A 12,309-nucleotide genomic window follows, 5' to 3' on the forward strand; every position below is an offset into this window, starting at 1 on the left:
GATGACAACTTCTGTCAAAGGTGGAGAATGGGTTCACTCGCCTGATTACCGACGTCACCTTCACCAGGGAAGCATTATTTTCGTCTGTCGTTCAAAACGGGACATTAAAACGGACGATATTCATAGGTTTTGTAACCTCATTGAGGAAATCGCTGTGCCTTTTATCTTGAAGGAAGATGCATCCAGTCCCGGCGCAAAAAAGAGATTGCTGAGTCGGCTTGAAGAAGAAGGAACTCGTCGTGGCATGAAATACCGTGGGGAAATGTACTGAAGTATGTTTTCGGCTTGTACTGTTTAGCATACCTACCTAAGGATTACTGCATCTTACGTTAAAAAATACATATTAGAGTCGCGATGATAATGCTAGAGTCGCGATGTAGTTTTTTCCAAGTCTCATCATGAAGGTCCATGCTGCCTCATTTTTCGACACCAGCTAACTACCCTATACCATACACCCATTCCAAGTCGCTGCGTATTTTATACTGCAACTGCCGTAAAGCATCCTTTTGACTGAGGCCATCTAGTATTTAGTATTATGTAGATTTCTTTTCTTTAACTAGTGCGCATTATAGAATTTCTGAGTCGAGTATGATATCGGTCTTAAAAATAGGTCCAGGTATAATGCCGGCCAAAGTTGCGTAATTTCCTATCAAGCCTTGGCCACTTATTCCACCTGAACAATAAACCTTGTCCGGATTTTGGGACCTAACGACTTGCTTTTTTTCTATCCGTCGGCAGCTGCGATCATAACTTTATGCACGTGTGCGCTACAAAGGTAGCCTTAAAATTACGCAAGAAAATACATCGTACTGCACCCATAGTTCTCACCCCATCATGTACGCTCTGCATACATTCATGCCGCTCACCCCCGTCTAGTTCGACAGTGCAGCTCAAACTAGTGTTATCTTCGCCATAAGGATGGAAGGTACCTACTGCGCTATCCATCATGGAGAAGCCCTCTGTTCGCTTTGACTGATATTCACTGATTGCTACATTACTCTAGCCTGACTATCATCTGGTCTCTGACTGCCTTTCTCAAACGTTTCTGTGGTCTCCACGACTGGTCCGTCTCTTCTGTCTGCGCGCTCGAACCCGTATCGTCGGAATGGATCGAATCCGTACCGACGACAACCTTACCAGCTCGTATATAGTTACGTCGTCGGAAATGTCTCCGGAGTCTTTCCCGCTCCTCCGCTGTTCGTGGACGTTTCCTAGCTAGCAGTTGTAGATAACGGAATCCTCGTGACTGTGCTGCTGGAACTCTTGGAGCTTCTTGCTCAGCTTGCCATGTCGCGGAACGCGAAAATGATACGCGAGACTGTCCAATTTCGGGTGTGATGCTTCCCCCTGGAGAGCTAGGATGAACGTTGCTAACCTCCAGTAGCTCGCTGAAAACTTGGCTGAGCTCGTCTAGGGTTTTATCTCGAATACGCGTGACCATCCGTAATTGGGGCGGATGGCCGTTCTCTACTACGGGAAAGATACAACCTCTATTATATGCCCCAACAGCACGGCCAAGTCGAAGCGTATCAATTCCAATACAGTTGCGCGTGATGCTGATCAAGTCTCCTGTAGACCAGTGGTAGCACGGTTTTGCATTGTCTGCACTACTTGCCCAGCCTTTATCCCCGAACCGACGCCTGCATACTTCTGACAGTAGTTGCGATAGATCGTCTTGAGTGGAGACCTGACGGTCTGCGTCGTTGACCTTTCGCGTCGGTACAGCAGGCTCAACGTGCCCTGTAGACTTGGAAGATGGAGTGATGTGGACAACCGAGGCCCAAGTAAGCCGGCGTTTGAGATTGGTAGCCCTACTTTCTTTTGTCGTCGTTAGAAGCTCTGTGTCTGACGGCCAGGGCAGAATCCAATGTGTCAATAGCACAATTCGCCTAAGCTGTGCGTACCACTGTGTTGCGGCCGCCGCCCCAAGCACCATCTCCACGAGCTCGATGCTTCGACGAGTCGCGATACGATAGGGCAGCGAAGCCCACCCTCTACGACGCTTCATGGTCGTGCCGGTAGAGCTCGGTGAGAACAGGTCATCGAAAAGGTCCTTCATACTGGTCGAACGTATCTTATTGCCAGCGACGAGGTGTGGTCTCGTGTGGCTCGTATCATGTTGACGGTCGTGAAACAGATCCGATAACGTATCATAGCAGAAGCTCGGTGGGCTAGACTCGGGATACCTCATCGATGCCTCATCGGTGACATCGGAGCCTGTCTTCCAGCTCACGCTCCTCAAGGCTACACGCCAGACATCCCGCTGAAAGAGCTCGATGACTGTAGAGTGCAAGTATTCAAGCCACAGTCTCTTCGCCGCCGCGTCGTCCTGCACTCGATATCGCCCTAACCAACTCTGGGCTTGCCACATGCGAACGTGAACGTCTCGAATATCCTTGAGGACTCTCCATTGACGCTTGTAATCCTGGCGTAGGAGGTCGTTGCCCACGGCGAGTCGATCGCCAACATCGGAAGTGAACCGCCAGGTACTCCAGTCAAACTTCCCTGGTAGCCACCAGCCAAAGCCGTGCGACGTAGACGTCTTGTTCAGGCCTAGCCCTTCTCGCTCTGCCTTGACGATCCGCGCCTCTCCACCCTCAACCCTTACGCGCTGCGTCGACATCCATCTATCTCCCCAGAGTACCGATTCTTTCGCGATGAGGGAGCAATCGTAGCTGAACCGAAGTCCACGAAGCGCTGCTGCCATGACAACAGTCTCGGGAAGTGAATATTTCAAGCCGGTCTGCGACTTTATATACTCGAAGAGAAAACAATATCGATTGACGCTAGCACGGAGAAAACGGGCCATCGTTTGAGAAGAAACGGAGAAGAATGGATGGTCCCTCTCTTCATCTTCACCATCGCTAGACCTATCTTGCGAGGGGCTAGATGAGAACAACTCAGTGATGCGCCGTAGAAGGGCCAGTGATATCCCTATCCTCTGCACGTATACCATATGTGAAAGGATGATGTGCTGATCCCTCATGTTGCATCTCATCATCATCATCATCCTGGTCGATAGCGGGAACGTTGCGATGAATACGGAGCTTGCTCAGACGGTAGGCACATTGTACTCGGGACTGGTGCGCATGTGCCCCTCGTGTGGAGTTACGTTGGTCTCTGAGGTACGATGGATCTAGCGCCATGCTCTCGGTATGGCGGTTCTGGAATGGGTACTGCTTAGCTGCGTCAAAGGGAACTTTGATGAGGTTGTAGAACTGGCTATACACAAGACCATTTCGAAGTTCCCAGCTTGATGAGCTAGGAGTGATGGTCATATCTCTCGCATCGCGGAGAGTGACAAATGGATAGGTCGTCCTGCGAATTGGTGGAGCCTGGCGTTTGCCTGAGTCGTCCTTGCAAGCGTCTTCCTCACGGTGATACAGCCGATTTTGGATCCGGCTCCACTGTAGCCGACGACGCCAGAGCCTGTCCATGCAGCAACGGCGCCAAAGAAGCACGCGTCCATGTGGTCCTGTATCGGCCGGCGTCATCTGTCGGCCAATGTCAATGTAGGTGACTTCCGGATCAATGTACGACTCGTCAACCGCAGATTTCCAGTGGTGTTGCCACTCCGCAAGTGCCGACTCGAACGTGGGCCGCATCCACGTCAATTTAGTGTTCTTAGCAGCCATGTAGAGTCGCAGTCCTGCATATTCCGGCCAGGGAGAAGCTCTGGAATATATCTCCTCCCATAAAGCTGCGAGGTAGCGGGGCTGAAGCGTGACGTAGAAGTGCTTGCGTCGTGACCCCGGCAGTGCGGCTGCACCGTCTCGTCTTTTCGCTCCGTTAAATCCACCCAGTTCTTCTTCCATATCGGCCTCCTCTCCCTCCGCCACCTCCAGAGCTGCTAACGCTTCCCGGGGCGCACTGCAGTCCGAAGACGCGATGGCATGTGTCTTTGGGATGTACTGAAGTATGTTGTTGTCATCGATAACAGCTTGTATGGCGGGCAGCATCACTTCCTCATACCAGTGCACAAAGTTCTTCCTGGGAATACAGGTTTGGCTATACGGATCGGAGAGCTTGCCCGAGAAGAGTGCAGGGAAGAAGGCCCAGATGAAAGTATCCGCAAGGCCAATGACACGTCCGAGGCAGTAGTTGGGGACATTGTGGAGAGGCTGGATCGTCACTGTACCATCTTGCTCACGCGTGCCCGGGATCTCCATGCTCAGATGGACATTGTCAACCAGGTTGAGCGTGACATGTGACTGAGTGTACCATTGAATCCCCATCCGGGCCACGCCAAGGGAGGTGGGAAAGCTGCAAAGGCTATCAATGTCGTAGGACGATGATATACAGTCATCCTCTAGTCGTCGAGCGCAGTGGTTGGAATGCATGCAGAGATAGGGCGGATCTTGTTCACCCTCTACCAAGCCTTCCATGGCGGCTTTGCAGGGTCCGCTATAGCGTGTTGGGCCAGCGTCCGATGAGGACTCCCGCATGCCGGGCCTCATGAGATCCTTTGCCGGGTCTAGGACGTAAGGTAATGGCCCATTATCATTTGTGCCATCCTCCCCAGTCACACCCTCTAACCTCTTTGCAATATCCAACAGAGAAGAACAGTTTGGGGAGACGCCTCGCTTTGTGGTTGCATCCGCCAGCTGGGAGGAGTGGTCCTCTTCATGTTGCCGGGACGTACATCCTACCGGTCTGCTCCACTCTTGGAAGAGGAGCAGCGCAGGGTCAGCCGGCTCTGGGATGGTATCTGCATCATTACTACTACTCCTTCTGCTGCCGACGGAGGTGGCACTGTGATTTGATGTTGCGCCTAAATATTGCGATATCACCTCGATCCAGTACGATATAGCACCAATCTCTCGCAAGTCTGGGTCTTGTATCTCAGACAAATACGGCTCCTGCTGTGTCCAGTCGAGTATCCCGGGCTGGTCTTCTATCATTAAATCCTCGCTATAATACTGCTCTCGTGCGGCCAGAAATCGTCGGACACATTCCACGACTATGATACCGCATGTCCAGCCATTTACTTGTCGAGTGATTGGCACATCGCAAATGGATGCGGGCGCAGAGTCTGGAAGTACCGAGCCGTGGATGTCTCGAAGCGCAGAATGGTAGCAGTCATCACGACTTCCAAGTGAATCGCAGAAGAAGAAATGCGGCCGTGCTGGCTGATAGATGGCAAGTGACCAGTGACCGACCCCATTCTCGATACCTGGACGAAAGATCGACAGTATTGTGGCGTCATGCCGTCTTATATCTTCGATCTCAGCCTGGCTCAGCTGGATAGAGTTGTTCTGAGGCTCACCAAGATGGATGGTGCGTGCGAGCGTCGTGACGTCCTGACAGCCGCTCAGCTCAATAGCCAGCCGCATGCCGCAGAGAACGTCATCAGTGGTAAGGTAGTCTTCCCGTTCCAGCCGACGACGGAGGTTCCACGAGTAGAGCCCGTGATAGATCCATTCTACTCCAAATCCTCTGGGCGTTGAGGATGATGGCGATACAGCACTAGAGCGATCGACAAAGCCCGAGTGTTCCCGCCTGAACCTTTGCACACCCGTGGCCGATGGTAGAAGGAATCCGTCGCAGTCGTACGCTTGTGAGCTTACTCCACTGGAAGAGCCGTCTGGTGAGCGAGTACAAGGCCGCCGCACCCAATTATCCAACAAGCTTGCCTTTCGTAACTGTGATGACGGCGTTGCAGATGATGATGTCGCATGGCTTCGTCCCTGGGCTTCATCAGATCTACGTGATAACCGAGCAGAGCCTTGAGATTGTGGAGTCGAAGATCTCGCATCGTCTTGCAAAAACGCTGAGCCGGAAGTTACTGGTGATTCGATGGTATCTGGTAAGCCGCGTCAGTACCTCTATATCAAGACAGAGCCACGCTTGAACTATAGATTCACAAACTTTCTGCCAGGCCATTACCACTATCCCTCCTTGTTGCCTCTCTGTCTAACGACGTCGTGATGAGCAACTGCTGGACCTTATCAACTAGATCCTGCAGTTCTTCATCTCGAGCCTCGAGCTGCGGAGAATCGGCTTCGCCCCTATCAATGACCGCATCGTAGCCATCTCCTGTATTGTCTTGTCCTTGTGAGACAAGCTCGAGTTGTATCTGAGAGTCCTCGAATAATGGATTGTAGTCATCTTCGGATGTATTATCATCTAAACTCGACCGTGCGACCCGTGAATTTTCGTGATGGTTCCAGACCGGTGGATTCCACGACGTTGGTGCCGCTGTTGGGTCCGTGTCCGCCTCACCCGGCGCGTCGGTACAAGTGGGCTCGGCTACTACATCTTGCTCTAAAGGTGTTGGTATGTGAAGATGCGGCTCCAAGTGGAGGCCGACAACGGGGTTCGTAGTCGATGGTAAGGCAGGCGGATGGGGTTGGTAGTGATACACAAACTCCGCATTCTGCGATCCAACGGCAACGCGGTGGGAGTCAACGGACTGCTCGTGCTGTCGTCGGTAGTACCTTTGCGATCGCGCGCGTTGCGAGGCGAGCCGTTCTTCTTCCGTTTGTGGGACTTTCCTCGCGGGGCGGCCTCGACGCTTTGGCGCGGCTTGAGACATCGTCTTTCATATACAACCTGGCCGAAGTGGTTGTTCTCGTCACCTTATTAGCATCATGGTAGGCTTTCACGCGTTTCAGTGACGCGACGCAATTGTTGCTTGCCGTCCCCTGCATGGCAATTAAACCTTATTATTATTATTATTTTCTTTTTTTCTTTTTCGGCAGTTACAGTGTAAACTGGTCCGCATAGGCCAAGAAATTAAAAAAAAAGAGTTTCTTGCAATATCAATCTGCTCAGAGGCCTGGTAGATAAAAAAGGGAGAATTGGGAACAAGACATTTGTCAGTAGTCAACTGGTTTTCGAGTCTACTGCATATGTGACGATGCTATTGTGAGGAAAAGGTTTACAGTGCGCGTCTCTCGTGAGCAGTATTATGATCATGCATTTATTACACGGTATACTGATTATATATATTAATATGTCGTGGAGCTGGTATGCTGAATTGTTATACTCGTTGCATCATGAATCATGTTGGTAAAGCTATCTAGACGTCATCCAAGATTAAAAGGCAGATTCCAGTGGTTGACTTTCCGCGCTAAACCCAATTGAATTAAATGTGAGCCAAGACTCCCAGGCCGATCCCGCGCTAAACCCAATTGAATTAAATGTGAGCCAAGACTTCTAGGTGGAGCATCACGACCATCAACATCATTTCCATCATTACATTGTAAAACTCCATAAGTAATTCCAGAAAATAGCTATTAAGTCCGGGAAACCTTTAACTAGCTTTAAATGGTCTACTTGAGGTTATGGGTATAAGATATTATCGTATTCTGAGAAAAGTGTACCCTGAACTCACGAATTTTTTGGCTAACCTTTACCCCCATATCCATGAGTAACCCTCTCAACCTTCCAGGTCAAACAAAACCCTAGGGTTTTGGCTCAGGCTTAGCGTTACGCCTCTGTCCCTTGCCTAACCCTCTTCAGCAACCGCAACCCTCTCGACTTCCCAGCTCAAACGAAAATTTAACGTTTTGCGTTAGGATTAGCGTTACCCGTCAAACCCCCTCCCCCTGTTTCTTGCCACCAATACTTCCCAGGCCAACCAAGACTAAAGGCCGAAGCTCTCTGTCAAGGTGGCACGCAGACGTACGCCTTGCACCTATATCCAACCACACACAACTGGCAGCCTGCCCTTCTAGTAGCCACAGTACTCTCTGGCGTTGGATAGAAGCCGCGACCAGAGCCCAGCCAAGTGCGCACGTTGTGACGGTATCCTTGACCCTTGCTGTTGGGAATCCCACTGGCCAAGACTCCGGATGATGAGCAGTTAGGAAATGATGATGATGATGACGATGAGAATGACCGACTCAGCATGCTCTGGATCAATGACTCTCCATACTAGACACTAATCCCTTATCAGGTTGACGTATCTGATCGCGTAGCCCACCGTATCGCGTCGTCGTTGAGATAGGACCGCCTCCGAGTCACTTAGGCCATCATCCTTATGATTCGTTGATGCTTTCATCGCTACTTTTGTCGATTTCTTCCTTTCCATCATTTTTTATCGCCCTATTCATCTCCTAATTGGCTGCTTCGTGCGTATTCGACTTGTCGCTAGCCGCGCGTCGCCGTCGCTCGTCGTCGCTCGTCGTCGCGGGCCATATCCGCCATATCATTGAAAGTGTCGGCATATGTGGTTGAAAGTGGAGAAATCGCTGGCCCTAGATTACGGGGGATCCTCTGGTTTTATGACCCCTGATGACCCCTGTCTACAGCGCCCATTCCGGCCCCAACTTCCTCCTATTGCCCCTGTAATCACTGCAACCCCGCCGAAACTTTAATAACCCAAAGCCGTGCGATTGTCGCTTACCCTATTGTCCACGTTAAAACCTCAAATACAATTGATGGATAATGTGTACGACGCGAAATCTTAAAGCCCCGAAACTTCATAGACCTGGAGAAAACTTCATTTAGATTTCGTCACTGGAGTAAAGCAAGATAGAAATAACGGTATGATTCTGCTTATGCTTTCAGCTTTTACCTGAAACCTTTCGCGCGACCACCACGCCAACTCACAGACCCGAAATTGCTAACTTGCGATCACGGACGTCCGCGTTACCCCGACTCACTCTCCTCTATCTTCCTCCCACTCTATATCTGTTTCAAATTTCGCCGCCGTTTTGTCTAATGCAATTCGAATCTCCCGCTTGACTATACTCTGATTTCCTTCCATGTCATCTTCCATTTCTGCGAGAATCGTCCTCTCTAGCATGTCCAGCCTCGCCCGCTCGCTTTTTACTTGCTTCAACTTTTCATCTCGTCTCTGCCGAAATGATTCGTACCTGACGGCGAAATCAACTAACAGCTTCCCAACCCTCAATTCGAGCTTCTTAAGGATCTCCTTATAGCCACTGACATTCAGCACATCCATAAGTGCGCATGCGTCACTGAGAAACTCGTGTATCTCGTCAGAAGTCAGGCGTTTGCGACTGAGATTGACTGCTTGAATCTCACGCAGCCTCTGAAATAATGACGGTAGACTCTCAACGCTGCCTCCCACGTCAAAGATTTCAGGTCGAGCGAGGAACTCTCTCATCCAACGATCCAGCGTTACTGCTTCATCGCAGTCCCATCCGTTTTGTGTCAGAGTCTCTGGGATTTCTCCACTTCCAAATGCATAACAGGCTCTTTCGATGTATCTCTGTAGCTGTACCATGAGCTCGTACTGGATACCCAGCTGTACGCTCACCAGCCCCTTTTTGTCTTCGTATCGATTACGATAGGGCGCGTAACTATCCACTTTGTCAGGAGACTCCTGCTCATGGTGGATGTCCCTGTCCCCTTTCGAGTCTCCAGGCTTGGTAGCGCCCTCCTGCGCCTTATCCTTGTCGTACCCATCGCCATCATGAGGCAGAGACAAATCGTCATCGCAAGGCTTCTCCTGCACTTCATCTGGAGCATCCACGTATTTCTCTCCTATAATAGCCTTGGGCTCTGCATAGCCATCAGATTCTGTTGGTCGGTTGTCTTCCGGGCCGACATCCACTTCCGGGGTACAGTCATATGGTGATGGCGCCCTTTCCGATGCTGGCGTCGGTTCTGGCACCCAGGTAGCCTCAGCGGGCACCTCGCTATCAACTTCTACAGAAGGTGTTGCGAGACCATACCAGTCGTAAGAAGAATACTCAGAACGCATCGTCAACGGACTGCTGTTCACGAGAACCCTGGCTGAAGAACGAACCACCTCGAAACCATACTTATCGTGCAGCTTCTGTACATCTTCTGGATACGGATCGCTTTCGATGCCATCCATGATGTTTCCGCTACGGCCCTTCATCTTACGTTGATACCTCTTACTCTTACTTCCCCTGCCGACCAAGTAAGATAGACCACTAACGTGATTTTTTAGTACCATATAAATGGCCTTGTCGTCAGGTAACCGTTCCTGGCACGAGTTGCATGTCGGATTGGCGGAGATACTGTCAATGTTTGGTTCTCTTGTAGTGCAGCCGCAGTAGAGCACGGGCCTGTCGCACGATGATACGGTCATGGTGTGAGTTCGTTAGAATAAGACGTTCCTCTAGCATATAGTAGACCTAGAGATGTGTGTTATCTACCAGCTGGGACTAAGAAGGAGTGTTCTTTTCGACCGCAAGGTAGTTGGATAGATCGTAATCTCTACGTTGGCTGTCTCAACGGTGCGGGGGTTGCGAGACATCATGCTGCACGTATCATGCATGGTGGCCTTGGTGCCTAAGCCCTTGAGCCAAGCAAGCCCCGCGCCTTGATACACGTCTAATACGCGCCGCCTGAACATCAGCCTGATCAACCAAACTCGAGCGCTTAAGATAATAATAATCTGGGTGATATCTTACAACGGTCCCGTATCATCTTCAGGAAACGAATGCCTCCATGATGATTCCCAAGCACGACACAGATACAAAGGAACAAACAGAGGAATGGAAGAAATGGTGCAGTGAGTAGGTCACATCAGCCTTTTTGATCGACAAGTATAATGTATCTGAATCGCACAAACAAGGCTTTTAGAGACTGGCAACTATTCTGATCTCCGCCTCTCCAAGGGCAGCAAGATCTATAATGCTCACCGCGCTATTGTTTTCTATCATTCGGCGTACATCCAGAACATCCACACCCGAAATGGCAAGAACCGGGCGCCAAATGGTCAATTTTTTGGCGAATCACCCTCTTTCGCGTTCGAGGCTAATCGCGATACCCGAACCGTGGATTGCGTTGTACAGTACTTCTACCGTTGGGACTATGAAATCCCGGGCCACGCCCGAGACGCGAAAGTCGACACCGGAATGATGTACAAAGAAGATGCCTGCAACTCCACGGAAGATGTCATGAGCCTTGATGGCTCTGACCTAATTACCCATGTCAGAATATTCGCTATGGCAGACAAGTATGGCATACATCCTCTAAAATCTCTATCGGTGGCCAAGTTCGAGGCAGCAGCCCATCATTTTGAGAAGACTGATCACTTCGTTAAAGCAGCGCGGGAAGCATATGGATCAGATGATGCTGTTTCGGATAATGCGAGAGAGATGCGTGACTCCATAGTTGAGTTCATATGCAAGCGACGGTACCTTTTACACGAAGACCACATCAAGAAGCTCATGCTGGACGAACCTCAGCTAAGCCTCGACCTGCATCTGCGTTGCGCCCCCAATCCCGTACACCCTAGCTCATTTCATGGACTGAGCACAGTGTTTCATCAGACGAGGGGATAGCGAACTTGACCTATTTTTGTACTGTTTGTTCCTCACAGGGTAGTGCCCGGAAGTCTCTACCAATACTATTATCATACGCGACCATCCACTGGAGAACTAAAGTGACTCTCAACGTGATGACGAAAGCGATTGACTGACGAGTAGTCCTTTATGAACGGCTGTTGAACGCCTGATTGGCCAACTCGTCGGCTTCCTTGTTCATCTCCCGAGGCACTCGCCAGAACAGCACCTCGACATTAGATGTATTCAGGTCTCCAATAAGCGCGTGCAACTCCTGAAACAGTTGCGCATTTTCGACTAGTTTTCGCTTGGCAGTCTTGTAACCATTGGTCTCCCATTTGAATACCCACTCAGTCATTCCCTTAACAAGATAGTCTGAGTCTGACTTGATGAGAATTGTATGGAGCGGCCCATAGTGTAATGCATCGGCTTGTACGATGTCTTTTGCTTGCTTGAGTGCAAGGATGCCAGCCTTCAATTCTGCGATCTGGTTCGTCACATGCGACTGGTTCAACAGGACGCTCTGGTTGTATGTAGACCCTCGCCCAAAGAATACCCCGACAGCAGCTCTGGCATTTGCCTGGCCGTTACCCCTGCAGGCACCGTCAACTGCGATGAATATACTGTCGACATGAGGTGCAATGCAATCGCAGTCGCTGCAAGGCAGAGCGCCTTCGCATGCCACGTATGTCCAGTCCTCATCATTGTTGGTGACCTGGATCAAGTCTAGGTCTATGCCATGTCGATAGCGTGAGCTGGGCTCAAATTTGCGATCCTGTATCCATTCTCGGTCATCTGGCTGATGATGCGCATTAGTCGCCATATTTGCGCGGTCTACTTGGAAATGGCAGGGCCGTGATTGACAAAGCGCAAACACTTAACCTCTCTATGGACGGCGTAGCTGCATATAAGCAAATGTTATTGATAATAGACGAGCATGCGAAGCTAAGATAATTTACATTACGCCAGCCATTTTCGACCGTGAGACATGCTGCAAGGATGCCTGAGCGGCTAATCCTTAAATCAGGCTCCCATCCAATCAACTTCATATCTTTATCTTCAAACCAACAGTGCACCT

General features: G+C 50.4%; 5 protein-coding genes across 5 annotated transcripts; 1 reads left to right on the plus strand and 4 right to left on the minus strand.

Annotated features, from left to right (window-relative positions):
- Positions 1 to 994: 994 nt before the first annotated feature.
- On the minus strand, positions 995 to 2,707 carry FPRO_14766 (uncharacterized protein; the record flags this gene model as incomplete). The annotated part of the gene is made up of 1 exon (XM_031225056.1): positions 995 to 2,707. One exon carries the CDS (start codon positions 2,705 to 2,707, stop codon positions 995 to 997), a length of 1,713 nt encoding a protein of 570 aa, XP_031090254.1.
- A 193-nt stretch (positions 2,708 to 2,900) lies between these two features.
- Positions 2,901 to 6,535, minus strand: FPRO_14765 (uncharacterized protein; the record flags this gene model as incomplete). The annotated part of the gene is made up of 2 exons (XM_031225057.1): positions 2,901 to 5,803; positions 5,869 to 6,535. 2 exons carry the CDS (start codon positions 6,533 to 6,535, stop codon positions 2,901 to 2,903), a joined length of 3,570 nt encoding a protein of 1,189 aa, XP_031090255.1.
- Positions 6,536 to 8,605: 2,070 nt separating this feature from the next.
- FPRO_14764 (uncharacterized protein) lies at positions 8,606 to 9,793 on the minus strand (the record flags this gene model as incomplete). The annotated part of the gene is made up of 1 exon (XM_031225059.1): positions 8,606 to 9,793. The coding sequence occupies one exon, from the start codon at positions 9,791 to 9,793 to the stop codon at positions 8,606 to 8,608; it is 1,188 nt and encodes a 395-aa protein (XP_031090256.1).
- Positions 9,794 to 10,395: 602 nt separating this feature from the next.
- Positions 10,396 to 11,231, plus strand: FPRO_14763 (uncharacterized protein; the record flags this gene model as incomplete). Its single annotated transcript, XM_031225060.1, has 2 exons — positions 10,396 to 10,460; positions 10,520 to 11,231. The coding sequence occupies 2 exons, from the start codon at positions 10,396 to 10,398 to the stop codon at positions 11,229 to 11,231; spliced, it is 777 nt and encodes a 258-aa protein (XP_031090257.1).
- A 148-nt stretch (positions 11,232 to 11,379) lies between these two features.
- FPRO_14762 (uncharacterized protein) lies at positions 11,380 to 12,054 on the minus strand (the record flags this gene model as incomplete). Its single annotated transcript, XM_031225061.1, has 1 exon — positions 11,380 to 12,054. The coding sequence occupies one exon, from the start codon at positions 12,052 to 12,054 to the stop codon at positions 11,380 to 11,382; it is 675 nt and encodes a 224-aa protein (XP_031090258.1).
- Between the last annotated feature and the right edge of the window lie 255 nt (positions 12,055 to 12,309).

The sequence above is a fragment of the Fusarium proliferatum genome, assembly GCF_900067095.1.
Source record: "Fusarium proliferatum ET1 genome assembly, contig: FPRO_scaffold018, whole genome shotgun sequence".
Taxonomy (NCBI): Eukaryota; Fungi; Ascomycota; class Sordariomycetes; order Hypocreales; family Nectriaceae; genus Fusarium; species Fusarium proliferatum.